Source organism: Sphaerulina musiva (assembly GCF_000320565.1).
Source record: "Sphaerulina musiva SO2202 unplaced genomic scaffold SEPMUscaffold_9, whole genome shotgun sequence".
NCBI classification, from domain to species: Eukaryota; Fungi; Ascomycota; class Dothideomycetes; order Mycosphaerellales; family Mycosphaerellaceae; genus Sphaerulina; species Sphaerulina musiva.
The window spans coordinates 1,370,169-1,396,157 of NW_016017391.1; the positions used below are offsets into that span (position 1 = coordinate 1,370,169).

The 25,989-nt window shown below is 53.1% G+C and overlaps 10 protein-coding genes across 10 annotated transcripts; 5 read left to right on the forward strand and 5 right to left on the reverse strand.

Moving 5' to 3' along the window:
* Positions 1-1,192: 1,192 nt before the first annotated feature.
* On the forward strand, positions 1,193-3,771 carry SEPMUDRAFT_119913 (DEAD-domain-containing protein; the record flags this gene model as incomplete). Its single annotated transcript, XM_016901553.1, has 2 exons — positions 1,193-1,448; positions 1,604-3,771. The coding sequence occupies 2 exons, from the start codon at positions 1,193-1,195 to the stop codon at positions 3,769-3,771; spliced, it is 2,424 nt and encodes an 807-aa protein (XP_016758315.1).
* A 499-nt stretch (positions 3,772-4,270) lies between these two features.
* On the reverse strand, positions 4,271-5,016 carry SEPMUDRAFT_51052 (6,7-dimethyl-8-ribityllumazine synthase; the record flags this gene model as incomplete). The annotated part of the gene is made up of 2 exons (XM_016909183.1): positions 4,271-4,851; positions 4,974-5,016. The coding sequence occupies 2 exons, from the start codon at positions 5,014-5,016 to the stop codon at positions 4,271-4,273; spliced, it is 624 nt and encodes a 207-aa protein (XP_016758316.1).
* Positions 5,017-5,307: 291 nt separating this feature from the next.
* Positions 5,308-7,391, reverse strand: SEPMUDRAFT_143934 (AAA-domain-containing protein; the record flags this gene model as incomplete). Its single annotated transcript, XM_016903058.1, has 4 exons — positions 5,308-5,802; positions 5,859-6,106; positions 6,180-6,837; positions 7,389-7,391. The coding sequence occupies 4 exons, from the start codon at positions 7,389-7,391 to the stop codon at positions 5,308-5,310; spliced, it is 1,404 nt and encodes a 467-aa protein (XP_016758317.1).
* Positions 7,392-7,547: 156 nt separating this feature from the next.
* On the forward strand, positions 7,548-8,258 carry SEPMUDRAFT_23306 (glycosyltransferase family 8 protein; the record flags this gene model as incomplete). The annotated part of the gene is made up of 1 exon (XM_016908369.1): positions 7,548-8,258. A coding segment is annotated over one exon (711 nt), but the record flags the coding sequence as incomplete, so codon positions are not given.
* Positions 8,259-9,327: 1,069 nt separating this feature from the next.
* SEPMUDRAFT_110581 (uncharacterized protein) lies at positions 9,328-9,892 on the forward strand (the record flags this gene model as incomplete). The annotated part of the gene is made up of 3 exons (XM_016900852.1): positions 9,328-9,377; positions 9,493-9,644; positions 9,729-9,892. The coding sequence occupies 3 exons, from the start codon at positions 9,328-9,330 to the stop codon at positions 9,890-9,892; spliced, it is 366 nt and encodes a 121-aa protein (XP_016758319.1).
* Positions 9,893-10,820: 928 nt separating this feature from the next.
* On the reverse strand, positions 10,821-13,923 carry SEPMUDRAFT_151201 (uncharacterized protein). Its single transcript, XM_016906668.1, has 2 exons — positions 13,359-13,923; positions 10,821-13,277 (listed from the first exon to the last, which is right to left on the reverse strand). The coding sequence occupies exon 2, from the start codon at positions 13,255-13,257 to the stop codon at positions 11,365-11,367; it is 1,893 nt and encodes a 630-aa protein (XP_016758320.1). The 5' UTR covers positions 13,258-13,277; positions 13,359-13,923; the 3' UTR covers positions 10,821-11,364.
* A 4,686-nt stretch (positions 13,924-18,609) lies between these two features.
* On the reverse strand, positions 18,610-19,240 carry SEPMUDRAFT_119918 (uncharacterized protein; the record flags this gene model as incomplete). Its single annotated transcript, XM_016901554.1, has 3 exons — positions 18,610-18,776; positions 18,923-18,954; positions 19,077-19,240. 3 exons carry the CDS (start codon positions 19,238-19,240, stop codon positions 18,610-18,612), a joined length of 363 nt encoding a protein of 120 aa, XP_016758321.1.
* A 554-nt stretch (positions 19,241-19,794) lies between these two features.
* Positions 19,795-20,900, forward strand: SEPMUDRAFT_127854 (uncharacterized protein). The gene is made up of 2 exons (XM_016902175.1): positions 19,795-19,837; positions 19,914-20,900. The coding sequence occupies exon 2, from the start codon at positions 20,341-20,343 to the stop codon at positions 20,686-20,688; it is 348 nt and encodes a 115-aa protein (XP_016758322.1). The 5' UTR covers positions 19,795-19,837; positions 19,914-20,340; the 3' UTR covers positions 20,689-20,900.
* A 1,109-nt stretch (positions 20,901-22,009) lies between these two features.
* On the forward strand, positions 22,010-24,473 carry SEPMUDRAFT_151202 (uncharacterized protein). The gene is made up of 2 exons (XM_016906669.1): positions 22,010-23,892; positions 23,998-24,473. The coding sequence occupies exon 1, from the start codon at positions 22,048-22,050 to the stop codon at positions 23,353-23,355; it is 1,308 nt and encodes a 435-aa protein (XP_016758323.1). The 5' UTR covers positions 22,010-22,047; the 3' UTR covers positions 23,356-23,892; positions 23,998-24,473.
* An 896-nt stretch (positions 24,474-25,369) lies between these two features.
* Positions 25,370-25,948, reverse strand: SEPMUDRAFT_119920 (uncharacterized protein; the record flags this gene model as incomplete). Its single annotated transcript, XM_016901555.1, has 1 exon — positions 25,370-25,948. The coding sequence occupies one exon, from the start codon at positions 25,946-25,948 to the stop codon at positions 25,370-25,372; it is 579 nt and encodes a 192-aa protein (XP_016758324.1).
* Positions 25,949-25,989: the final 41 nt, after the last annotated feature.

Sequence of the window (25,989 nt, forward strand, 5' to 3'; positions counted from 1 at the left end):
GGTTGAGACAGAATGGTCGGTATGTGATATGTAGAGAATTGGATGGGGGGTGGTGGTAGCAGCGCTCGTTGTATTCGTTGTCTCTAGGCAGGATGTGTCTATCTGATGAACAAAAAAGGGACAGCGGTATCTGCTTGCTTTTCTCGCTCTATGCGTTTCAACGATTCGTTGCTAAATTGTTCTCGGCTTTCCAGTTACGTCTTGGTCTGTTATGAGTATTAGACACTGTTTTTGAACTCGTCCTAACGATCATTTAGTCGGTCCGGCGCCGTGGTTATAGAAGTGAATCTTCACAAGATATCGATTGCAAAAAAGTACCTACATATGTATGTCCACAACAGGGCCAACAGGCTTAATATCGTAATTCTGCTCGACCATGGTTTGGGCTGTTGATGTTTTATCAGGAATCCCTTCTCGAGATCATCTAGTACCCAAAGGGCTTGGAGGCATGTCGGGTTGAGGGGAATTCCAGGGTTTGAAAGCTCGTCTGGCATGTGTAGAGCTGATGGACGATAGTAACATGAGTATTGCAAACTTGAGGAGAGTTGAGGAGAGCATTATCGTTTGGTAGTGTTGGTTCCTATGCTGAGAGATGATGTGACAGCGATCGCAGCTTCGGTGCACCACTCCAGTTATCGAGAGCCGACTGTAGTGCAGATGAATCAAGAGAACCAAGATCAGGAACGATGCTAAGTCATCTACCGATAGAAAAAGCTACAAGTCGGCTACCCAAGTCCGGCACGGCGCACGCATGCAAGCTCACTACGAACCCGCAGGAGTGGTGTTGACAGCCTGACAAATGCTGGTTGCCGCTGTACTGCATTGGAGGCGTACGCACAGAAGTCTATCGATAAATACTCTTTCTGGAGAGCAAATCACCCCAAAGAGAGATTCCGCATATCAGCTCCATCGAGGCTTGGTGGTAGGGTGTAGAGAGAGGCGAATCAGGGGAAGCCGTAAGCGTGCCTGTGGGCCTCTGAGAGTATTGAAGGAGGGGGATTTGCGAGGGAGTCCGGTCATTTGGAGATAGCCCGGATGGTCGGCTGATGCATTATCTTACTCTCGCGCATACACGAGCTGCTGCTTTATACAGTCTGCCCCTTTTGGTGGCTGTGGCGTCGAAGTGGTTGTTGGGGCTGAGATGCCATAATTAGAAGATTTTGTCTCGGATGGATATATCTATGAAAGAGCGATGTGGCGAGTCCACGGCTTCAATGGCGCAGTTCTAGACGCAGTGGGCATGTTCATGGGCAAGGTGTATGGTGTTCGGTGGCATGCATGGAGAGTGCAGGTGAAGGTGCAGGTGAAGGTCGAGGTGAAGGTCAAGGTCAAGGTCAAGGTCAAGGTCAAGGTCAAGGTCAAGGTCAAGGTGAAGGTCAAGGCGAAGGTCAAGGGGAAGGTCAAGAGGAAGAGGAAGAGAAGAGCTGGAGATGGGCAGGCAGATCTCGGTGGAAAGAAATGCCGGGCCGACCTCTCTCCACACTTGCGAGTCATGCGCGCTCCCAGGTTGTCGTCGTTTGGACGTGTCTCGGGCATTTATAACACATCACATGCATGCACATTATGGACGTCGACATTCCTCCGCCTCCTCCTCCGCCGGCAGCAGATCTTCCACCTCCACCGCCAGCAGATCTACCTCCTCCTCCTCCGCCCCCGCCGCCGAAACGCAAGGTCACCACTGCACAGCCGCTGAGTGTGGAAGAGCTGCTGGCGCGAAAGAAAGCTCAAGATGCGGCCGCAGCTAAACCCAAGTTCTTGTCGAAGAAAGAACGCGAACGGTTAGCGAAGCAGAAGGAGGCTCAAGAAAATGCTGCTTCGAGATCGGTCGATGACCAGGCAAAGCAGACGGACTCTCGTGCCTTGGAGAGGCCACCCACGGGTCCGAGAGGTGCTCCGCGAGGGCCTTCGTCAATGCGTTCTGCTGGCGTCAATCTGGCGAGCAAGGGCTACGATATCAAGCCTCCGCCTCCACCCAAGGACGTGGCCATTTTGAAAGGAAAAGACAAATTTGTGACCAAGGATGTCGACGAGCGTGCCAAAGTAGCTGCGCTCACAAAGCAACGATATATGGGCTCAGACACGAACACGTCGACCTTTTCGGCGTCAAAGAAACGAAAACGAACGACTGAGAAAAAGTTCAATTTTGAATGGAATGCAGAAGAGGATACTTCGCCTGACTACAACCCCATATATGCAACACGCTCAGAAAACAACTTCTTCGGCCGTGGCAGACTGGGTGGATTCGCTGATGATGCGACGGATGCGCAAGCACGAGCGTATGCACAGGCTATTGCAGAACGCGATCCTGAAGCGGGCAAACAACGAGCTGCAGAGATTCTCGATATGGAGCGGAGACGGCGTGAGGAAGGTGGTCGTACTGGCATTGACAAGCACTGGAGTGAGAAGAAACTGGAGAATATGCGCGAGCGGGACTGGCGTATATTCAAAGAGGACTTCAACATTGCGACCAAGGGTGGCTCCATTCCAAACCCCATGCGAAATTGGCAGGAATCGGGACTACCAAAGCGATTACTGGATATCGTGGAGCAAGTTGGCTATACGGATCCATCTCCCATCCAAAGAGCTGCCATACCCATCGCTATGCAGTCTCGAGATCTCATCGGTGTCGCCGTTACTGGATCTGGCAAAACCGCAGCTTTCTTGCTGCCCCTCCTGACCTATATCTCCGACTTGCCGGCGCTGGACGAAATGACGAAGAACGATGGGCCATATGCGATTATTCTTGCTCCGACACGTGAACTTGCGCAGCAAATCGAGATTGAAGCCAAAAAGTTCGCGACGCCCCTCGGCTTTACTTGTGTCTCCCTTGTGGGTGGCCACTCCATTGAAGAACAAAGCTACAACATGCGAGACGGTGCTGAAATCATCATCGCCACTCCTGGACGTCTCGTCGATTGCATCGAACGTCGTGTTCTTGTCCTATCGCAATGCTGCTACATCATCATGGACGAGGCTGACCGCATGATCGATCTCGGGTTCGAAGAACCTGTGAACAAGATCCTCGACGCTCTGCCCGTTACAAACGAAAAGCCCGACACAGACGAAGCAGAAAACGCCTCGGCCATGACGCAACATGTTGGTCTATCGAAATACCGTCAAACCATGATGTATACAGCAACTATGCCTTCGGCTGTTGAACGTATTGCGAAGAAATACCTCCGCCGTCCCGCACAGGTCACCATCGGCAACGTCGGCGAAGCTGTCGATTCCGTTGAACAAAGAGTTGAATTCATTCAAGGTGAGGAAAAGCGCAAGAAACGGCTCAATGAGATTCTGCACAGCAACGAGTTCGCTCCTCCGATCATTGTCTTCGTCAACGTTAAACGCAACTGCGACAATGTCGCTCGAGACATCCAGAAAATGGGCTTTAGCTGCGTCACACTCCATGGCTCCAAAACTCAAGACCAGAGAGAAGCAGCACTCAAATCCCTCCGCGACGGCCAGACGGAGATTCTCGTGGCCACAGATTTGGCAGGACGTGGTATCGACGTTCCCGACGTCTCGTTGGTTGTCAATTTCAACATGGCCACCAACATTGAAAGCTACACGCATCGTGTGGGAAGAACGGGTCGTGCGGGCAAGACTGGTGTTGCCATTACATTCTTGGGCGGAGAAGATCATGATGTGTTGTATGATCTTAAACAGATGATCAGCAAGAGTCAGATTTCGAGGTTGCCGGATGAGTTGAGGAGACACGAGGCTGCGCAGAATAAGGTGGATAGAAAGAGCAAGGGCAAGGCTATCACTTGAGAAGCGAGCTGAATTCATAGATATTGCCAAAAAAAACGTCGCCTGCGGCATGCCAGCTTTGCACTGTTGTTTCTCTCTATCTCGTGTCTGCCGTGCTGTCTTCGCTGACCAACTCGCAAGAGCCTTGTTGCACCAACCGGCATATGCTCTATGGAGACTTGCGCGTCGATTCGTGTGTTGAATCTCCAGTGATGAAGCCTTTACTGCCCGTGAAGGATCGAAACATTGTTCTGGACTCTTTTCGCAAGGCTATGACAGCTATTCCTGTGGCTGCGAATTTGCTCAGATGGCCGGCGCAGTGTCATTCCCAGTAAGGAGGGAACAGAACATCCCGGGGAAATGCATTGGCAAAATGTCAGCCGCATGCATCTGAATATTCATTCACTCGTTCATTCATTCCCTTTGAAACTTTTCCAAGGTCCCTACCCTCATGCCCAGCATAGTTCTTTTTTTTTTTCTCATGATGATTAGAAGTCGTCCATATTGTAGGTAAATCGTACTACTCCACAAATTTTCCCTCTGCCCACCCTCTTCTCTTCACACCCAGCTCCACAGCCGCAGATCCCCAATCCTCTCCATGATTATGTCCCTTCCCAGCGGCATCAATCCCCGCTCTCTCCAATCCTTGCTCTTCCGTAAGCAGCGTCAGCAACCCAAAAACAACCGGCACACCAAGATCCAGCTGCACCTTCATGAGTCCATGCGACACCGCATCGGAGATGTACTCAAAATGCATGGTGCTACCCTTTATCAGCGCGCCAATGGCAATGATGGCATCAAAAGGCTCTTTGCTTGCTCCTTCGCTTTTACTGCTCTCTTTTGCAGTTTGAGTCAGATCGGTTGTGGAGCCGGCCAGGAGGTCTGTTGCAGAGGCGAGTAGTCCGGTGGGTTGTGATTGGGATGCTTGAAACATCTTTTGTACGGCATAAGGGAGTTCGTAGGAGCCCGGGACGGTTTGGATCACAATGTTCTCTTGCTTCACACCGCCGGCTTTGAGTGATTTGAGGGTGCCTTGGAGGAGGGCGTCAATGAGCTTCTTGTTCCAGCGTGCGTGTACGATTCCGATTCGCAGATTGGAGCCTGTTCTCATCAGAGTCAGCTGCCTGGGTTGTGTCAAGGCGTAGAGGTCACGCGGCCCATGGAGAGAGAGAGCGCTCGGATGTAGGAAGTAGATTCGGATAATGAAATGGTGAAGTGCTTACCATCGTACGTCTGGGCTTCGCCCGGGCCTTTGAGAGTAGTCATGCTGGCGGCGTATTACTGCGAAAGAGCTGTTGATTGTAGACGTGAAGGGAGGTAAGCTGTCTGTCAATGGAACGATGATGAGATGCGGGACTGAAACCAAACGAGGGGCGCGTACGAGGGGATGTGCCGGGCCGGGCCGGTACCATGACGCACGCCCATGCAAGGAACAACTCGAGCGCGGCCTCCTGTATACATGTAGCTCCTATCAAACATACCATTTGTCGACAAGGAATCACTACAATTCTCACCTCTGGATACCGTGATAGATAGTGTGCTACCAACCGAGTAGTCTCATACCGCTCGGGCCTGCTTTGCCAACAACTCCTGGTCGACTGCGGCCGTCAATGCCGTGATAGCATCGTCGAGTGTGCAGTTTCCTCCCCACGTATACATTGCCAGGCCGAGGATTGGTAGACGACGCAAGGTTCGACCACTGAAGCCCTCGCATTTCTGAGACAGAGCCCAAACCCTGCGACAAGGTGCTTGCGGCTTATCGTAGTACGCAATGTGCATCTCCGCCAAGGTCGGGATGTTTGAAGTCTCCAACACTGTAGTCCGATCGTCTAAGTCCGTTTCCGGGGAATTACTGCTGTGCTCAGATGCTCGAGATGAAGAGCTGGCACTCTCTGCCGCAGAGTATTCTACATGAGTAGTCGTTGCTGCAGTATTGACGAGGCTGGACCGAACAAGCTCGTTCAAACAGGAGCGAAAGATGTTGTAAATTGCAGACGGCGATGGACTTGGTATCAGCTGCTTGATGTCGACGCGATCAAGAAAAGCAGGATCCTGGAGGGACTATTAGTGTATACTCAAGCTCTAACGAGAAACCGATGTCTACTCACAATCGCGCTAATCAGGTTACTGGTGCACAGCACAATGATGTTTGGCAATGCCCGGAGCCGATCCAGAGCAGTCAGGAGCTGATTGGTAGCTCTCACACCATCGCTGCACTCGCCTCCAGCATCAGCTTTCTCTCGTGAGCCAGCAATGGTCTCGACCTCGTCCATAACGACGCAAACAAGAGTGGTTAACGACTGTGCCATGGCGTGGATCTTCTCGAAGAGTGTGCCGATGAGCTTTCCACTCTCCCCTGGAATACAAGACGGGCAGACATTAGCACATGTCTCCGACATGATCAGACGATGATGCATAGCCGTCCTCACCAAAGTATTTGCTGAGCATTGCATTGGTGTTGACCTCCACGAGCACAGCGTGTGAAAACGTATCGGAGAGGCGAATGCTCAGCTTCTGTGCCAAGGCACGACACAACGTGCTCTTTCCACTTCCGGGTGGGCCATGAAGTAAACATAGCCGATTCCAATTGAAGGTGCTGAGATTCAGTCCAGGCTGCTTCATGACACCGAGCATGCGATTGAGGTAGCGAAGCAGCTGTGACGGGAGTGCCTCGTCGTAGATCAGCGAATCCCACTCGTTCCTGAGGACGACATGCGGCAGAGGCAGAACACGAGCCTGCGGAAAATCGTCCGGATCCTCAGGCTGGCCGATACGGCGACGTGGACGGCCTTCTTCGGCAGTCTTGAGTGCGTAGGCGACGATATCCAGCTGAACCTCGTCCAGGCTGTGATAGCCAGCGGGCTCTGAAGGGCCGGTATAGTCGGCAATGTCTATGCGTTCGACGTATTCCGCGTAAGCGATCATCTCATAGCCGGAGATGTCGTCGTCGACTCTCAAAGTGACATAGTTGTCCTGCACAAATTTCTTGATGGCGAGGCACGTGTCGTGAAGGGCAGATGCTGGCAATTTGCAGGTTGTGAGGAGGACCTCGACGTGCAAAGTGGGTTTGAGTAATCGTCCCGTCGCCTCCATGTTATCGTCAGGTCTATGTAGTGGTGTGGTGTTGCTGTTGGTGTACTTGGCCTAGTGTGGTCTTGAGATGGGAGTCGATCTCTTTTTGTAATTCGCCTACATGAAGTTGACTGGGAAGGAAGGCAGGCATTCATCGTACCTGCATTGCCTTATTGGGTGTCATATCGACAGCTTCCATCATCTTCTCTTCTCTTGGACAATGCTGTTGTTATGTAGGAGAGGTCGCACTTCTCGATCGGGATGTGGAATGTGGTGGTATGGTGGCACATACACGAGGCGTACCTTAGCTGTAAGGCATCCCTTTCGCGATATGTGTCTCAAATGCTCTGGAATGCAAGTGTCTTCGCGACGTGTTAGAATAGTGTACCTTTAGGTACCTGAGGTAGGTATATTTGTTCCTTTACCACCTCCCTGACTCTTCCATCTCGTGTCCTGTGAACAAACAAAATGTCACAATGACAGCCACCACTCCCAGAACCATCGGCTTGTGCATCTTCCTCTTCTTGGCTTCCGCACTCGTCACTCTCTCACTCAAGTCGAGCCACCATGGCCAGCAATGGCGTCCCTCCCACCGCAAAGGCGGAGCAGCGCTTCCTGGACAACAAGTCGTTCTGCAGACTTACAAAGTAGCCTATGCCACATTTCTCGCAGGGAGTACGAGTGGCGATCGACGGGAGACAGACGAAGAGTCGGCCGCAATCGACGATGCAGATGATGGCTACTACTTGGGCACTCGCGTTCTGGCATACCAGTTGCTACACTCCAGGTCAGCCGGGACCAACAACAGCATACCATTCCTGGTGGTGTGCACGCGGGATGTCTCGAAGCGAAAACGGGATCGCCTGAAGAAAGATGGCGCAACCATCATCCTCGTCGAGAAGCTCCAGCAAGACTGGGTCAAAGCCGCAGATGCTCGTTGGATCGATGTTCTCACCAAACTCCGTCTCTTCCAGCTCGTCGATTACAGCAAGATCCTCTTCATCGACGCCGACACCCTCGTCACCGCACCTCTCGACGGCGTCTTCTTCGACGAGGCAACCTTGACGCAAGGCACCAAGGCGGACCCCGACGCCATCCAAGCAGACGAAGCTCCACTACCTCGTACCTACATGTTCGCCACCCACAGCGACTTCTGGGGCTACGAGCATGCCTATCCGCCACCAACGGATCTGAGCTACCTCAACTGCGGCTTTTTTGTCTTCACCCCATCAGCAGAGTTATTCGACTATTATATGAGCATACTGCAACTGCCAGGACGATTCGATCCTGGCTTTCCCGAACAGAATCTGCTCAACTATGCTCACAGGCAAAGCGGAAATATGCCGTGGAAGCCACTGTGGTATGGCTGGAATGTCAATTGGCCCACGGCCAAGGACTGGAGGGGTGGAGCGAGGAGTTTTCACGCCAAGTATTGGGACGGAGATCCGAGCCACGATCCCGTACTGATGGCTATCTGGAAAGAGCAGAGAGCGGAAATGCAAGGCTACTATCGCGGGCGTGATGGGGATTGAGAGGGCGATGTGCCTGACGATGTGATGTGCTGTGCTGCGTGCATAATGCGTGGGGCGCGTATGACTGTGCGCTTTGGGGATGTAGGTATGTATGGTGACGGTGACTGGTATAGAGTGAATGCTTGGCTCGCAGGGCAGCGCTTGATGTGCTGTTGCTGGGAATGCACGACTTTTGCTTCAATTCTAGCGCTGCGGTGATGGGACTTGAGCTGTGTATTGTGGGAGTCAACGACAGAATGTGTGAGTGGAGCTGTGGGAGTAAGTAGGAGGTACTCATTGCTGATTGCTCACCACCCAAGTGAAAGATGCGTTGTCACAAAACCTTGGCCGTGAAAGACTCGCGCGCTTCGAGACATGCATGTAGAAAGAAGCTGCAATCGGAACAAGTGATTGATCGCATTCCCTTCCCATCATTTGTTGATTTTTTTTTTCTACCACACCTCAGGTACAGGTACATGTAGAGAGAATACCTTGATGCTCTGTTCTTGGGACTGATCCCAATCTCCACCTGGAGCGGATCTGTGGCTCCCGGCTTCCCTATAATCGACTTCCCTGTTTGACACCTGTAGTTCTCAATCAAAAGATCCACCATTCAAGCCCTATAATCTAGAGGACAGTGACAAGAATACATGTACCTAACTGGCAAAAAGGGTTCACTCATCATTGGTGGTCGATCCTTCTAGCCCCCCTATTGGAGGCAAGCCATCGCAAAGCCCCCAAATGAAAAGATCATCAGGAACAAGACAATAGGTAGGAGGTACCTACTGATCTCATCTCGAAAAAAAAGGTGGTGGCCCCAAACTCCTGCGTCGAGCTTACCTCCCACCTATGAGGGTGCATGATCTGCATGATGAACGACGACCAAGAGATATGGCCAGCAGATTTCTTTGACAAGACACACTCACACACACAGACACACACATGTACGCCTGGATCCTCCCATGGCTTGGTGGCTATCAACTCTCTACGAATGATGTCTGGTCTGGGTCTGGCTGTCTTTTACCTCCTACGTGGAGGTGGTTGGTAGGTACATGCAAGCCAAAGCCAAAAATGGGCTGACAAACAACCACGCCAAAAACCAAAACCAAAACAAAAAAAGCCCTCTCCCTCCAATCTAAAATCTCTCACATACCCAAAGCTGCTCATTGGCTGAAGACATTTCGGCACGAGACAATTGGCTTGGTTGGTGGCATGACGAAGACGATGATGGTGATGATGATGAGGATGATATCGATGATGATATCGATGATGATATCGATGATGATATTAATACATTCTGTCGACTCAGAGGTAGGTAAAGGTAGGGTAGGTATAGTATCCATCCATGCAGGAAGGAGTCTAGTCCCTAGCGGCTTTACGTCAAGAAACAACCAGATGCGAGGCGTTTGGGAGGTGAATCGCGTAGGGCGACGTGGAAAAGTACGATTGAGTGCGCGGTAGAAGGAAGCCGAAAAGAAGCAGAAGTGGACGAAGAGGAAGAAGAACAACAGGAGGAAGAAGAAGAAGAAGAAGACGACGACGATCAGGAGTATGAGTAGATCCGGGAAGACATCTGAAACGAGACCGTGACTCCTTGCGCCTGCGGTATTGCGTGTGTAAAAGATATACGCGTGGGCGACGCGAAGGTTCTCAAGAGTAGGCCACTCATTGAGTGGCATCTGTAAAAAGCGCAGCGCGAAGAGAGCCCATAGGCACCCACCGCAGCCAATGATTCGACCACGTCGGCATCAGAGAACTTTTTCTTTTCACTCTTTTGGTCCTGACAAACCACCAGCAAGCAATGGCAAGGAAGTCCAAGCAAGCAAGCCACGGCAGGGTTGTTTTTGGTAGATCTCTCAGTAAAGTATCGCGTGTGTGTAAGTAAGTACCTACCTCCTAGTGTAGATCGATCTACCCTGGAACGAATCTAGAAAGAGAAAGAGAGTGACAATTTGTGTACACAAAAAGGCCAGATTCGCCAGATTCGCTGTTGCTAGTCATGAACGTGCATTACACTTGAACCTCTCTCTCTTCCCCCCCAAACTTTACGACGGTAACTAGCTGCATGATTCTGCGTTGAGGCCTGGATTTGATTTGTACTCAAATGTTCGATGATGGACGACAGGTTTGCCCATGTTTGTTTTTGTTTGAACGACTCGGAATACAAAGATAACACAAGTCATGGGAAGTGGTGGTGGCGAATCCCATGGGTGTTGTTGGTAGCACGGTAGTGAGGCTGATGTGATGTGCTGCTGCCTTTTGGTGTTTCGGCTTCGGCTTTGGAGTACCTCCTACGTAGGGTTGATGGAAGCTTGCAAGTCATGTTCGTGCTCATGCTCATGTTCATGCTCGGTAGTGGCAAAATGAGCCGAAGCAGGATTCTGGGCCTGTTCTGGCGATTAGTGGGTGTTAGCAAGGAAAGAGTGACGCTGGAAATCAAGACGTGGCGATGAAGTTGAGAGCGAGAGAGAATGTCTGTGTGTGTGTGTATGAGAGAGAGTGTGTGTGTTTGTGCGTAACGTTGATCGCTTTTGCTCAGTATGATACACAATAAGGTACATAACACGAGTTATCACCTTCTCCTCGACCGGCGCGGAGTGCCCCCATCACTGGTAGTAGTACATTTGAGCCGGGGACCTTCCCTCCCGGCCACCCGAACCCCCCCATAGTGAACTGCCCGAAGAAAAAGCAAAAAGGTACTGTACAGCAAAGGTGCAGCACAGAAAAAGACAAACGCGAAAAAGTCCTTCAAAGTCCGTCCCCGTCGAAAAGTATTAGTTGTACAGGCAACACTGTAGCAAAGCATGTCCATGAAAGTAGTAAGGTTGAATCGTCGTGCTGTCTATTCCGTGCGAAGAGAAGAGGTGTGTGTGGAGGCAAGGTGATATCTTCCACATCAGAGCGCCATCCCATGTCCTTTTTTTATTGTTATCCCCGGCGTAACGACATCAATTTCGTATCGTGGCGTCTCCTAGGCAATTTACGGATGTTCGTGTCATTGCATAGGCGTCTTCATGTAGCAAGAAGGAGCTCACGCGTCCCGCTTTCTCTTCCTGGCAGGCTTCTGGTCGCCGTGGGCAGTGAACTCGTCTTCCGAATAGCCCATGCTGCTGGAGCTGGAGCTCGAGCCAGAAACCTGAGCAGTCACATCGAAGAGCATAGCACCAAGCTCGCCAGTATCAGGTGACAGCCGGTGGTGCTGCGCGTACTGGAGTGGCTGCGGCGTGTACTGTTGCTGCTGCTCCTGCTTGGGTCGGATCACGGAACCCGCGTCACCGCCGTTGACAGACTCGATGGGTTGATGATGCATGTGTTGCTCGCCCGGCTGGGATAACACGCCCATGACCATTGTGCCCGCGCCGTGAGTCCGCTGGTGCTGGCTCAGGTTGTCTGATCGAGAGAACTTCTTGCCGCAGTCGGAGCACTCAAAAGGCTTTTCGTGGGTATGGAGAGAGCGGTAATGGCGCTTGAGGTGTTCCTGTCGGCGGAAGCGGCGACTGCAGAGCGTGCAGACAAACGTCTTGGACGGATCGTCTGTCAGAGACTGCTTGCGACCGCGACGCGACACACTGCCACTCTGAGCGGGCGTGGAGGCCGCCGTCTCGTTGTTCTCCGACGATGCCTGCGATGGCGCGTTGGAGGTGGGTGCCGACGATGCCTCTTGGGCGGTGGACTGCGCGGCGGCGTGTTGGAGAACCGTCTCTTTCCTACTCGTCTTGCGTTTGGGCTTGCTGTGGGCGGCGGCCGAGTCTTCTGGGATCGGGTAGTCTGAGACGGGTGGTGAGTAGGCGCCCGGGGCCAGCTCGTCGTCGCTGTAGCTCTCCTCGCTGAAGAAGCCGTCGTCGTCGACGCCGGATGCGACCGAGAGGCGCTGGCGCTTGGCGCCGTTGTACTGCACGTCGTGCGATGCTGAGTAGGACACCATACCGCCAAATTCGTCTTCCACGTCGAGCTCGAAAATGGGTTCGAAGGTGGGAAGTCCGGCATAAAAGCGTGGCTCGGCAGCTTCCGCAATGTGGACCTGGGGTGGGGAAATGTCGCTTTTGAAAGCTGTGGTGGTGGTGGTGGTGGTGACCTTGAACTCGCCCGTTTCGTCTCCATTGCACAGCGCGGGCATGGCGTGGAAGTCCACTCCCGACGTGCTCGACATGAGATCTCGTGGATCGCAGACTTCCTGTTCCGTTGCCGCGGAACGTGACATGGGCGATGCGGGAGATGTGCATGGCGAGTGTTGCAGCAAGGTCGCACCGCTGGCCATTTCGTATGCCGCCGCTGCTGCTTGAGAGCTCTCTGCACTGATGGAGTTGTGCAAGAATACAGGAGTCATGGGCGGCGAGCCTGGCCGAGTGCTCCAGTCGCCGCCTGCCAACACCTCCAAATGTACCTCTTCTTCACAGCCTTGCTTGATGGCGGGGTATGCTGACATTGGGGGCTTTGCAAAGAACACGCCTTGTCCATCAACAGGAGTGGGCTGGAGGCCGCAGGTTGATGGAGGTGTTGAAGCAGAGCTGAATGAGCCGGAAGTGGCGGAATGTGTGGGTGTGGCCGGGTGGTAGTTGTGACATTCGGTGTTGACGATTAAACCTTGAGCTTCTTGCTGGGGCATAAAGTAGCCCAGTCTCTGATGCTGACGGGGCGAGGCGTCTGGTGTCAGCATTGGAGGTGGACCGTAGGCTTGTGCATGTTGCTGGTAGTGCGAATACGATCCAGCGGATTGTGGTCGGTACTGGTGCTGCATTGGGGGTTGGTGAAAGTACATTACTTGTCCAGGACTCGAGGGAACAATAGCCATGGGGAGGCCGGGGTGGTAGTGAGGGTGCGGTGCAAAGTGGCCATGCTGTTTTGTGTCTGGGCTCGGTTCCGGCTGATAATAGAAGAATGGTGATTGACCCATGGGAGGGGTCGTCTGTGCTGCGTACTCCATTGCGAGCGGAGCTGTTTCTGCTGAGTAGCAGTTAGCACGCGCTACATATGCGGGCCCGGACGCTGCTGCGGATGATGTAGGCTCAGCGGAGAGAGACTAACACGTTCGGTTTCCAAGGTTTTCCTGTCTGGATGGTATATCAATCGAAACACATCCAAAGATAGGATTTGAAACGGGTTACGATTAAGTTGGGTTTTGGTGGTGGTCAAGAGTCGGTGATGTGTGTCGCACCGGACAGGTTATCGTAGTAGAGTACAGTATCGATCGAGATCCAGAGATAGATAGCGAGATAGAGAGAGAGCGAGCGAGCGAGCGAGAGGGCAGAGTGTCGAGTGTCGAGGGTCGAGTGAGCGTGATAGTCGACGTCTGCTGGTACCAAGCGGCTGATGTGTATCGTTGTTGTTGTTATTGTCGTCGTGGTCGTTGTCGGATGGTGATACAGTGTCCAGACGAGTGTAGCAGCAGAACGGGATGATGATGATGATGATGATGGTAAGGAGTGACGGGGTACGGGGCCCTCTTTGCACAAAAGCGCACAGATTGGATTAGCAGGTCGTTAAAGAGGGAACAAAAAGGAAGAACAAGAATGACGATGGATAGCAGCAGAGGGAAAGCAAGCAGCGTTCAGTAGGTGCGTGCAACAAGAGAATGATGAGTTTAAAATAAACCCTGGACCCAGGCGTTGGAACGAATGATGGGGAGCAGAGCGATAAAAAGGCAGATCAGTGGGCGCGGCGAAAGAGAGGTAGCGCTCAAAAGCGTTAGCCAGGTACGAAAGCTAGTGCTGCGGTAGTCCACGCGCGATTCGAGTTGGCTCCTGGGGACTACTCCCGACGGATGCTGGATCCACGGGCTTGGACGCACAGGCACAGGCACAGGCTGCAGGCCGGGCGGCGAGCACACCCCAAGGGAAGGGCCCAAGGCAGGACAAGACCACTTACGCGCACCCTGAAAGCCTGAGTTCCTTTTTTCCCTTTTCACACGCCTGCCACCGCTGCAGGTACAGTGCTACCTTCACCCCGGCACCCACGCTAATGCGCTTTCTGCTTCACGAGTTCTGCACCCGGGGTGGGCTCGTCAAGGCTCAAGCGGCCGGCGGGAGTGGTGTGGGTGGGTGGCCAAAGGTCGTAGGGGGAGCAGCGCAGCTAGGTACCTGACCACTGACCTAGCTACCTCCACTCAGCGCTTGGCCGGCCGAGTCTGTGCAGCTGATTGACCTCGTCGGCTCGTGAGCTGCTCGTCGCTGTCGTCGTCGTCGACCTCGAGGGCGCAGCACCGTCGGTCTCTCGCGTCGCATCTTTGTCCGCACATCGCAAATAGGGCCTAGGCTACGTCGTGTGGTAGGCTACGGTCGGTAGGTTACGAGTAGACAGGACACTTCTCTGCCGTTCGCCCGTCTGCTTCCACTTCTCTACGGACACCGCGCACGCCTTGGTGCTGCCGTGCTGTCCGCTGCTCCATCCACCTCTGCCTCAGCTGTTCGAGCGTGCTGCACCGAGCGGAGGTACGGGCGCACGCCATGCACCACAGCGCGTCGTCGTTCATCTTTCCACATCTCAGTTACGGTGTCAGCTGCTCTGTAGCCTCCCCCTCTCGATGCAGAGCAGAAAACGCTACCGACGCTTGTCAACCTACCTCCTACCTCCGACGAGACAACTCTGCTGAGACGAATCAATCGGCTTCCGCCAATCATTACCTTAGCTGTCGCAAACCGTGATTGATGATTGATTGATGCATTGATTGATTGATCGAGGTGTTTTGCACCTAGTGGGAACTACTCGGACCTCGTCGCCTCACGCCGCTCGCGGTACTGCACGCTGACGGCATATCTCATATCTCTCTGATTGTTCGACGACCTGTCTCATGCACTCCCCCATCAGTCCTTGGCCACTTTTGGTCAAATGTTCTCTAGGCGGAGAGATGCACTGCAGGCTGCCGTGCTGCGTTCGTCGAGACTGTCGTGCTCTGCTCTTTCGTTCGTCGAGACCTGTTGTCGGTCGGACCAAACACGCTCAGTATCTCGGGACTTGCAGCAGCACTGGCTAGATGCCCACGCCACCTCTCAGCCTATCGACCTTCGACGCGGCTCCATCCCCCAATTGATAGTGTCTGCCGGAAGTCAATATGGACTCGTGTCGCACGTCCCTCGGCCCTGATTAGCTGACTCAGAATTTTTCCGACGCCCGCCTGAAACTCCGAACTTGGTGTGAGAGCAGCGGCGTGGGGACACATGTCCCAATAGCGCTTGCCACCACCACCACCCCTCGCGATGCTGAATCAATAATGTGATTTGAAGTACAGCTACCTACATGTAGGTAGATAGCGATCAGTACTGCGGCGTGGGAGACATGGCAGCGCGGTGACGATCGCGGCTGCTGCACTGCAGGTCCTCCATCCCAATTCCATGTAAGGTACCTGTAGGTATGTACTATGTAGCAAGCAGCAGTCATCCATGGCGTGACTAGAGGTATGATACCTACCTCCTCCTCCTCCTCCTGCTGCTCCTACATAACTCTAGGAAAAGAGGCATATTGCGTCCGCCGGCCTTCCTGCGGCCGACAGGCCACAGAGGCCAACACTAACAGACCAGCGGGGTGGAGTCCAAGGCGACGCGTCCAGACGAGCAGTAGCGCCGCTGGACAGACATGGGACAAACACACCATGGATGTGGCCGCGACAAACCGCGGCATGGCTGGCTGGCCCTGGCCTTGGGATGGCTGCAGTGAGTGCTGACCTGAAACACGAGAGAGCAGGGCCCCTACTACCGCCTACTCAGGCCCTACTGCAGGTACCGTTCGCAAAGAGCAATTGAGGAGCTTTTCCTGTCCCACGGTGCTTGATCGTGCAGCGATTGGCCACTTGGCGACGAGCGAGTGAGCGAGAGAGCGAGCCAGGAAGCCTCGGAAGGTCTGTCTGCACGTCGCGGTTTCACTTTCTAACGCAGCGTCCTTTTTTGTGTATGTGTGTTTTTCCCAGGCACAAAAGCAACACCGTCCTGTGGGCAAACGCGCAGGAGTGGAGCAGGGTCAAGCGCGTACCGGCGGAGCGTATTCACTAGAAGCGTGGTGATCGACTTCTCGAAGACGCGTAGGGGATCTCGCCGCATCTGCGCCTTGGGCGATGGTGAATGACACGACATAGACCTGCTAGCCCCCGTACATAGATACATGTATGTAGGTAGACCCTCCGAAAGAGTCGACCGTGAATCAGACATGATGATGAGCATTGCAGCAGACGGCCCCGTACCAATGAATGCACAAGGTGATGATGAGGAGGAGGATGATGATGATGGACGGCGATGGTGATGCCCAATTACGAGTCGCGACATGTGTGGCCCAGCACCAACACCGAATAATGCACGCTACTGCTCCATTCCAGTTCATCATGCAACGCCAACAACTCTCTCTTCTCATCGGAGCCGTCCAGTGGCGCGCCTCAGGCCAGCGGACAGCGATGATGGGCGTATGGGCAGCGTCGGACAAGAAAGCGCTGGAATTGTCGGTTCCGCCCAGCCTCCAGCCTCCAATTTTGTGTTTTTCTTTTGGTGTTCGGGTTATTTCTCCATTTTCTCGGGCTTTTCTTTTGCCATTGGTGAGGTGTGCCCAGGGCCTCCAATACCTCCTACAGGCAGAGCTAAGCTACTGCAGGTACCGTTGCCCGTGCCGTGCTACTTCTTTTCCTCCTTCGTCCCTAGTTGACAGCGTACAGGCCATGCCATGCCCAGTAGACGCTGCAGGAACGGCAGTGGTATGTTTCAAAGAGCTCTCTACCGCTGTGCATCTGTAAGCTGTAGTTGTGGGAGGTACAGGTACCTCCTACATGTACCTGTATCTACATCCTTAGCTCTCGTAGGTTTTGCCCTGATAGAAGCTACATGTTCCCGCCCCCAGTGACTACCTACCTACCTACATACATACTACCTCCACCACCACTTCAAAGCTACATGTACCTACCTCTTAGATATGTACTGCTCGCAGCTCGTCACGCACGCAGCTCGTTGGCCTGCACTGCACACTGCACAGTCCACAGGGACTCGCTGCTAGTAGCATGCGAGGCGACACTGAATGGTCATGACGGGAATCTTCGGAATCATTCGCCTGGCCTGACCTGGATGAAGCCGGCGGCGAGGTCCAGTATTCTGTCCGTCCACCTCTACTAGGTGAGGAGGGAAGAGGGTGTGCACAGTCAGTCAGTCAGGCCAGTGAGGCAAGCCCCAGGCCACCAGCGCGGCATTTCTGAATAATGCCTTCCGCCTGCACGCCTGCGCCTGCGCCTCCACTTCCACTTCCACTTGCACTTCCATTCTTCCTTCAATCCCAATGGGGCCAAGCAGTGAGGCAGTGAGGCAGTGAGCACTGAGCACTGAGCACGGTCCGGCAACGAAATGGTGGCAATTCCGCTCCTCATTCCCACTACCTCTATGAATAATAAAGGCAACTCAGCTTAGGTAAGGCACTAGGAGGTACTACCTCCTAGAGCTCCAGCTGTCTGTTCTTATCAGCAGACTGACAGCAGTCAAGATCGTCCCCAAACGAAATTGAGGCGCCTGGGCATTTCCCAACCTTGCACGATCGTCCACCAAGCTGCCGGGGATGGTGGCTCACGGCTCAAGCCATGGTGCCGCGGCACAGGAACGACAAACCTACAATTCGAAAGCTTGCGCTTCGCTTGCCTCTCCACTCCACCTCTCTCATCAAACACACACTCTCTTTCTAGGTACAGTCTCTCTCTCTTCCATCTCCACGGCTCGAGGAGGTGGAGAGCAGAGGCGGACATGACAATTGCCTTTGCCCGCAATGGCGGCTCCCTCATCACCGCTGCAAAGCTAAGGTACCAGGTAGCTGTTGGACCTGTGGGAGCTGTGGGTGCTGTGGGAGGCCGGAGCGAGCTGTTGGGAACTCAAGAGTCCCCGATTCCCCGACCTGCCAGGCAGGGCAGTGCCAGCAGGCCTGGGCGATCAGCAGCAAGGAATACTTGACATGGGACCATGAAAGTCCACCTGCCGAACTACAGCCAAACCTCGCGAACATGCTAACCACCGGCTTCGTATGGTGAAAGCGCGCGTGCTCGTGCAAGTGCAGTCGAGTAACATTCTATCATCTCGCTACAATTTCGCCTGCTCTCTGCACTGTTCATACCGCTACCAGAGACGCCCACCTGCAATATGGACAATATTGATCGTGCTCGTAGCTGATGCTACTGCAGCATCACGATCGCCATCATGATCATCAGTCCTCTTCTTTCCACCATCCGAAAGAAGGATATGCCGTGCCGATGAGCTCGGTGGAACCAACTGGAATTTCCGGGTCCATCGCGTATTGTCTGTCTGATGGCGCCGCTACGGGATCAGCATCAGACCCGCGAGCCAACTTCGCGGCACAGGCTAGTGTCTTGCTGGTGCTCGCACTCCACAGGTTGCTGCTTGACCTTGGGGCGGATGACGGCTCGAATGTGGTCCACAGAAGTGGTCAATTTCATGTGGTCAATTTCATGACAGCATGCCTCGTTGGGCCAAAATACTGTAGTGACACCTCATGCAACAATCACCCCATACGAGAAGCCATTCATCACAGCAGCAACCCTCGCATTACGAACTTCTTCCCTGCGGATCAGAGCCTTCCTCCTTCCTAATGCATACTGCGCCTTGGCTCTCTCCCGTGCGTACCTATGGTCATACTTGCAGCAGGCATACCACTACTGAGAAGGCTTCAAGCCCATCCGCCGCGCCATGCATTCTCGATCGATCTGTTACCACCGTGTTGAAGCTGACGAGAATGCACAAGGTAGCCAGTCGCAGTAGCCAAGGTTCCAGCCCTCACGCGTGCAGAGCATCTGCCAGAGGGAGAGGTATATCGTTGTACCAGACCAAATATCTGGAGAGTTTCGTAATCCTCATCTGCCACATCATAATGTGGCGTGCTTGATCAGACATGCCGCTCAACCGCATCTGCTCGTCTGGACTTCCGGCTTTGGCAGCGTCCATGTTCTGCGGCGTCGAGAAAGCCAACTACCTCCTACCAGCAACACGTTCTCTTACGAGCGTCATCAATTCCATCGTTGGCCATACAAAGATCGTGGCAATCACGAAGATTTTGGTGGGATGCGAATTGTGACGACATTTCGTGTTTCTGTGATATTGGGCACGACGTGAAGTCTGCAGTGCACATGGGGTGCGTCACTTCTGGCGGCCTTGTCGAGCAATTCCATTCGCCATTTCCCTTGTGCTGCGCAATGTCAAGTGCTTGGAAGTTTTTTAGCACAAGTGCAAAGAGATGCCGTGCAGCACGTGGCAAGTACCTCAATGCCCATCCTCGATAGCACCGACAGGGCAGGCAGAGTTGTTGTCCGCTATACCAGATGCAGTCTATGGACATGCTACAGGTTATGCTAGTTGACTGATGCATAGCTGACTTGATGAAGCGCAAGGATTTGCACCGGCCGTCTTGGTGTCAGACTTTCAGGTGGAACCTCTTGCTGAAATTTGCCCGCAGAACATATCGGCCGGCGAAGTAGCGATGAGACTGTATTGTCACATGCGTATGTAATGTTTGATATGGTTTGACTTGCTCGCATTGCTCCTGTATGATCCAGAAGAGCTCATCAGCGACCCTGTGAGTAATTTCTCCAGGTATTGAACGTTGGGCGTTGGCTAACCTAACAATAGTGGATATCTGTATTCAGTAGCTAGCCGAGGTGTCGCTATTATTACTCTGTGAACAAAGTCGGGCGGAACCGTTGCGATGCCCTTGGGTCTCCCAACAATCAATCAACTCTCACGAGATGATGGCATCATCCTGAAGCTCTCAAACGAGCAGGCCATCCCGATAGGTCAAGTAGGCAGTTCCTTGCTAGCAAGAGCGACATCCTTCAACAAGCCAGCCACTATATTTCTGGTTGTCAATGTCAACCAGTTGACTGTTGAGTCTGCTGTACTCCAAACTAGGGGCAATGTAGTCTACTCCCCTTGCAAGTAATCAGTAGATTTGTGTGCGGGAAATAGTTCCATGTCAGCGACTCCCATCGCCCGACGGCTCGCGGACGGCGGACCCAGGCGTAATCGGCGCGCGGCAGGGAATTGCGGATATGTCAATCGTGGACGATTGGCCACTCACCCAAAATCAATGCACAATCCCAACGAGTGTACAATCTTCGTGCATTGCCCAAAATCCGTCGGCCTTGGATGGACCAATCATCAAGCACTCTGCATTTTCTGATATAACAACGGCTTCGCCATATTCGCTCATGTCTGTTACTAGCCATCAGCTTCACTGGACATCTAGAGCTACGACTGCTAAGTTCAACGTTCTTTTGGTTTTCATAGGGACAAAAGTCGTGGAGCTTTCTGTCGACTGGCGGGATCGCACAGTTGAGTTCCAGGTTGGACTCATCAAGCGTCAACCTGGTCCCAGGGACCATACTGGTAGGTCCTGATATACTACGCAAGCACGTCATGACCAGCGTCTGTATGGGTGGATGGCTCTCCCGCCAGGCAGGTCTGGGCTAGGCCAGTTGACAGGTCATCACCGTGGAATGACGAAGGACATGGTCCGGTGTATCGCGGGGGAGCGTTGCACTTATTCAGCCTAGTACTGCCATTAATGTGAAAGGCATGTAGTTCATGGCCATGTTGCGTTGGGCTCTTTCGTATGGTTGTCCCGGATTTCTTAGAAAGGTCCTAGGATTCAGAATGGGGGTAAGCACGTTTTACAAGTTTCCCATGCTCTCTCTCTGTCCCTAATAAAGTCAACTCGTCTACCAGTAGGAGCATGTCTTCGCGAGCCCATCCGAGCATCGTATGCCTGGGCGTGAGCACTCAAAATGTAGAAGCGGAGGATTAGCATCTACTGTATATCCCATAAGTGCCTGGGGCTCCTATTAGCATATGCCCGTCTGTGGTTCATTTCGACTACTAGGTTGAACAGGCGAGTTTGGTGCCAAGCGCTCATGGTATGCGCTCTTGATCCAGGATATGCCTGTGCGGATAAGCGCGGTCAAAATTGCCGCGTCTACGAGCGTAAGATATGGTTTTTTTGGACGAGCGAAGACTGTGACAGCGCGCATGCGGACGCGGGTCGAGCATGCAGCCTTAGGGTAAGGCTCTTGAGAGACTGCCGTGTGGGAGTTCGCCTTATGCAATAGCATGATCCGCATATTGCTGACAGCCAAGAAGGGCAGAGTTTCGCAACTTGATCGAACGCGAGGCTGAGTCAGAATATGGCCGTTAACAGATGGAACACGGAAGCGTCTGACACGACGCAAGGCTACCAGCAACCAGGCTGACCACGCACGCAGAAGGGCGTGAGGTGAATGGCAGAAGATCGGACTTCATCGCACTTGATTGTTTGCGATGCGAGAAGATAGCATCGTCCAGGATGGAGACAAGCCAAGCATCGGTTTCGAGTTGTCATCGAAGTGATCGCTTTGGCCGTTGGTGGTGCTTGTTCGTGGGTAATTACGTCGAGTGACTGGTATTATGTTCCTCGCCTTTGGCTAGTGGTGATGGTCGCGGTGGAGATTCTGGTGGGAGTGGTGGTGGTGATGGTGGTGGAGGGAGTGGGAATGGACGTGGTGTTGTGAAATAGAATCGATGGAAAGCAATGCAGGAAAAAATCTGCTAGAAGGAAAGACCTCGCCTATGTCATCCAGTCGTTGGAGCTGGCTTAAAATGGCCTAGCCCCGGGACGTCCCATCAGGCCATCGCTCTGTTGAACTTGACGGACGAAGTGAAGTATTGTTGTCGCAATCAGACAGACGCACCACAACAGCAACAACAGCAACTGCGGCGGCAACATGAGCGGCAACAAGATCTCGCTGTCGCTCGGCGGGGCGCGAAAGCTGCCACAGCTGACACACGGCGTCAAGCGACCTCGTACAGCGCTGCACGATGAGGACGACGATGGCGCCACAATGGACAAGGCTCAGGCAGTTTCGCATTTCGATAGTACAGCTGGTGGCGCCGTGAATGCGAGCAAAGAGGAGGAGAAGAATGCTCCACTGCTGATTGCGCCTCAAGCCAACCGCGACTGGCGCGACAAGGCAAGTCAGCGCAAGCGACAAAAAAGCGGACTTCCTGGGAACCAGGACGGTAGTCGTGCAGACCTCGATGCCCGCATGAGAGATGTCGAGGCGAAGGTGGAGGCGAGTAAGCCTAAATTTGGACTGAACACTTACAACAACAAGAGAGGCAATGCAGAAGATGAGGTGATGTCGGGAACTGGCAACATCTCTACCAATGATGATAGTATCAGCCGGAACACCGAGGAGAAGATGGAAGCAGCAAAGTCAAAAACGGACGACGAACTGGCCATGGACGCGCTGCTTGGAAAGACTACCACAGACAAGACCTTGATTATCGAAGGTAACAACGCACCCATGACAGAGGGCGATGCTTTCGAGCACGATGTTGCCTCTGCACCCGACATGGCTACTTTGGACGACTATGCGCGTGTGCCTGTAGAGCAATTCGGAGCAGCGTTGCTACGAGGCATGGGCTGGAAAGATGGCGAAGGCATTGGAAGTCAAAAAGGCAAGCGATTGGCCAAAGATACTGGGAAATTGCCGGAGAGAAGAGCAGCCTTACTCGGTATTGGGGCAAAGGAAAACGCGGCCATGGCGCAGGAACTGGGTGCTTGGGGTAAGGCATCGCGAGGCAAAGATGCAAAGATTTACAACCCCGTTCTGATCCGGGACAAGAAGACTGGCAAAACATATACGGAGGAGGAGCTTGAGAAGAAGAAGCAGGATGAGGAGCGCCGAAAGTACGAGATGGAATTTGAGAAAAGAGAGAGGGACCGCAAGCCTAGAGACGGCGAGCATCATGCATCGCGAGACCGACGGCGGGACCACTCGAGAGAGCGCACACACGGCAAGGAGGACCGACGTGAGCGTGAGAAATCCCGACGCAAGGATGACCCTGACAGCGAGGCAGAGTATCGTCGACGTAAAGAGAGGGAACAACATCGAAGACGTGAGCGGGATGAGGACTATGATCGAGATTCGCGAAGACATAGAGATCACGACTCCAGCGGCCGGGAGAGACACCATGAACGAGATCGACGAGAGCGCGATCGCGAACGGGAGAGAGAGCGTAGAAGATAGCCATCGAATGGGCAGTGCTAACAGATGTTTAGATCACATCGCATCGAGCCATGCCACGCTTCTCACAATAACCTACAACGTACCGTGCCACCAACAGTCACACGCAGTGGCACCATCGCCCAGAATCCCTCCCATCGAGACCTGAACCAGGTCTAGAACAAACTCATCATGCTGCTTGTTGGTCTTGTTTGGAATCTGCTATTTCAGCCACACTAAGGCCACGTGAGGTGCCACGCGACATGGCCGAATTGCGCCATTTTCCCGCTCACTCCATTTATCATCCGACCGCTATATCGGCATCAGGACATACGAGGTCCCGAATTCGTCCAAAGGGGAGGGCCGTGGCGGCGCCGGAAGTGTCAAGACATTACGACGGCCGCCACGTCTGGCCGACTAAGGGACTGCGCTAGGTGGTAGGAGGTAACCACCGACGTCTCCGTGTTCTGCGGCTTTCTGCGAAACATTCGCTACGGAGGTAGACTTCGTTCCATCACAAGTCTAATGACCGACTTTGCACTTTGCACTATGGTGCTGCACGTAAGTTCGGTGGTGTCCGGCGCTATTTGCCGAGCTCATTCCTGGTGTCGTTTCTGAATTCCAGGGACTTTTGTGAAAGCACTACTGAACAGAGCGCACATGCAGGTATAATTCCGTGCTGCACTGGCCGCAGGCGTACTACATACTGTAGGTACAGAGTCGATCGCTATAAATGCCCATGCGCATTCTAGCACTGCAGACTCCTGTAGGTCGCATGACCTCGCTGAGCACACGATTGTGAATGCAGCAGGACTGTGGTCATCGAAGCGAGCGACGTCTACGCGAGCCAGTGGGCTGTTGAAGATGGTGCTCGATTTTTTCACGACATGTTGTTATGACGTTGACAGACTTGTCCTCGCGGTTCAGGTTGTTGTCATTGGGTTTGCTCGAGTAATGTAACAAGTGTGTCATTACGTCGCGAGGGCTACCTACAGTTCTGGCTCCAACAAGGGTTGCTCGTCCTCGGTACTGCTGCAGGCGAAAGCAGCTTACTCACAGCGCTCTTCTTGGAGTAGGCAGCCTTGCGCAATTGGCACAAGTCGATCATTGAGAGAAGAGTATAGCACTTGACAAATCATGACAATACAAATGTAACAACCTCTCGTGTTCTGCTTTCAGTGGCGACATCCCCCGGGGCTCCCGTCGTGTCTGAGGTGCGAATGCATATGCGCTTGGTCTGAGCTGTGCATTTCGCTGGAATTGAGTGACCACAACAAGACTTGCAACCTCTGGGCGTAAAGGCCTTCATTCGCCTCGCAGGTATGTATACTACAGTGCTCCACTAGGAGGTATGCGAATGAGCAGAGCTCAGCAGTATGACGTTATGACTAAAAGTGATGATTTTGGCAGGGAACGGCTCCATGTGCGTCAAGAAAGGGCTTCATGATCCTTCGTTCTCTCTGTAGAGGAAGGACATGCATTCTTGCTACTATTATATAGTAACAGGTACTCTACCTTGCGATCGAAGTCTGCAGGAACTGCACTTCCACTGTAACCTGGTCCATTCACGTACAAAAAGTACACTATTATGCTTCGGGAATCGGAAGCATCGTAATAGAGCGATATTTCATTGTCATTCTGATGTATCTCGTTTGCTGTGTTCAATATAGGATATACATTATCCGTAGTATTATCTCTCTTCCTCGAACGAATGCGGACACTCCATAAGTACACACGTCGTGGTTCGATCAGTCTGTACGGTCAGCTGGTAGGCCTAGGTCGGTTTGCACAAGGTAGTAAACATGTTTCAGAACATGGACATCTTCTAGATATCCTCAATAGTATTTATCGATAGCTTCAGAACTTCACCGAAGCTTACTTGAATAGGTCTGTCGTCGACCTGTGTATGGGGATCATTGCAAAACTAGTCGTCGCTGTCGTCCCACGTGTTTCGGGCAACCCTAAGGCAACATTGCTGCAAGAACTGCCACTTGCACTTTTTGGTGAAGGCTCAGAAAAAAGAACCCAATTTGGGACATCATCTCAAAGATCGTGGATCGATCAGAATCGTCGGTTCGTATCCTCTGCCCTCGGTACTAGCCCATAGCACAATGGCGGTTTTGGCTGCGCTGTCCACACAGCAAAGCGACACTGATCTCCCAGACTCTTCACTCCGGCCACTGACTACCCCCGGGTTCTTCTCCAGCTGGGCAGCGACACGAACTTTCTCCGCAGAATCGAGGAGTCCGGTAAGCTCGACCAGGTAGGTCATGCCACTATCGGCGTCACTTTCGGTACTGGGTAGAAGACTGGGTAGGACTGCTCGCTTCTTCTGTAGCTCAAGCTCGTATTCATACGCTTCGCGATCATATCCGTGGGATTCTTGCTCGTAGCGGATAGCATCCCAGTGATCGTCGGAGATGCGGGTTCGGGTGAGGTTGTTGCGATGATCCATGATGCGGTCTACAGCTTCGTCTGCGGAGATATGGAACAGCTTCTGCCAGCGAGACATGGTGGCGCTCATGGGCTCATGTGTGTGCTTTTCACCGGGAAGATCTGGATTGTACGCGTTGCCTGCTAGTGCTTCGAGCTCTTGCTGGAGAGTGTAGTCGTCCATATTTTTTTTGTATGTCTTTTGGCTGTCTGACACGATGCGGT

Excerpts from the sequence above, each read along its gene's own strand:
- SEPMUDRAFT_151201 (XM_016906668.1), bottom strand. The coding sequence starts at position 13,257 with ATGGAGTACGCAGCACAGACGACCCCTCCCATGGGTCAATCACCATTC.
- SEPMUDRAFT_127854 (XM_016902175.1), top strand. The coding sequence starts at position 20,341 with ATGTCAATCGTGGACGATTGGCCACTCACCCAAAATCAATGCACAATC.
- SEPMUDRAFT_151202 (XM_016906669.1), top strand. The coding sequence starts at position 22,048 with ATGAGCGGCAACAAGATCTCGCTGTCGCTCGGCGGGGCGCGAAAGCTG.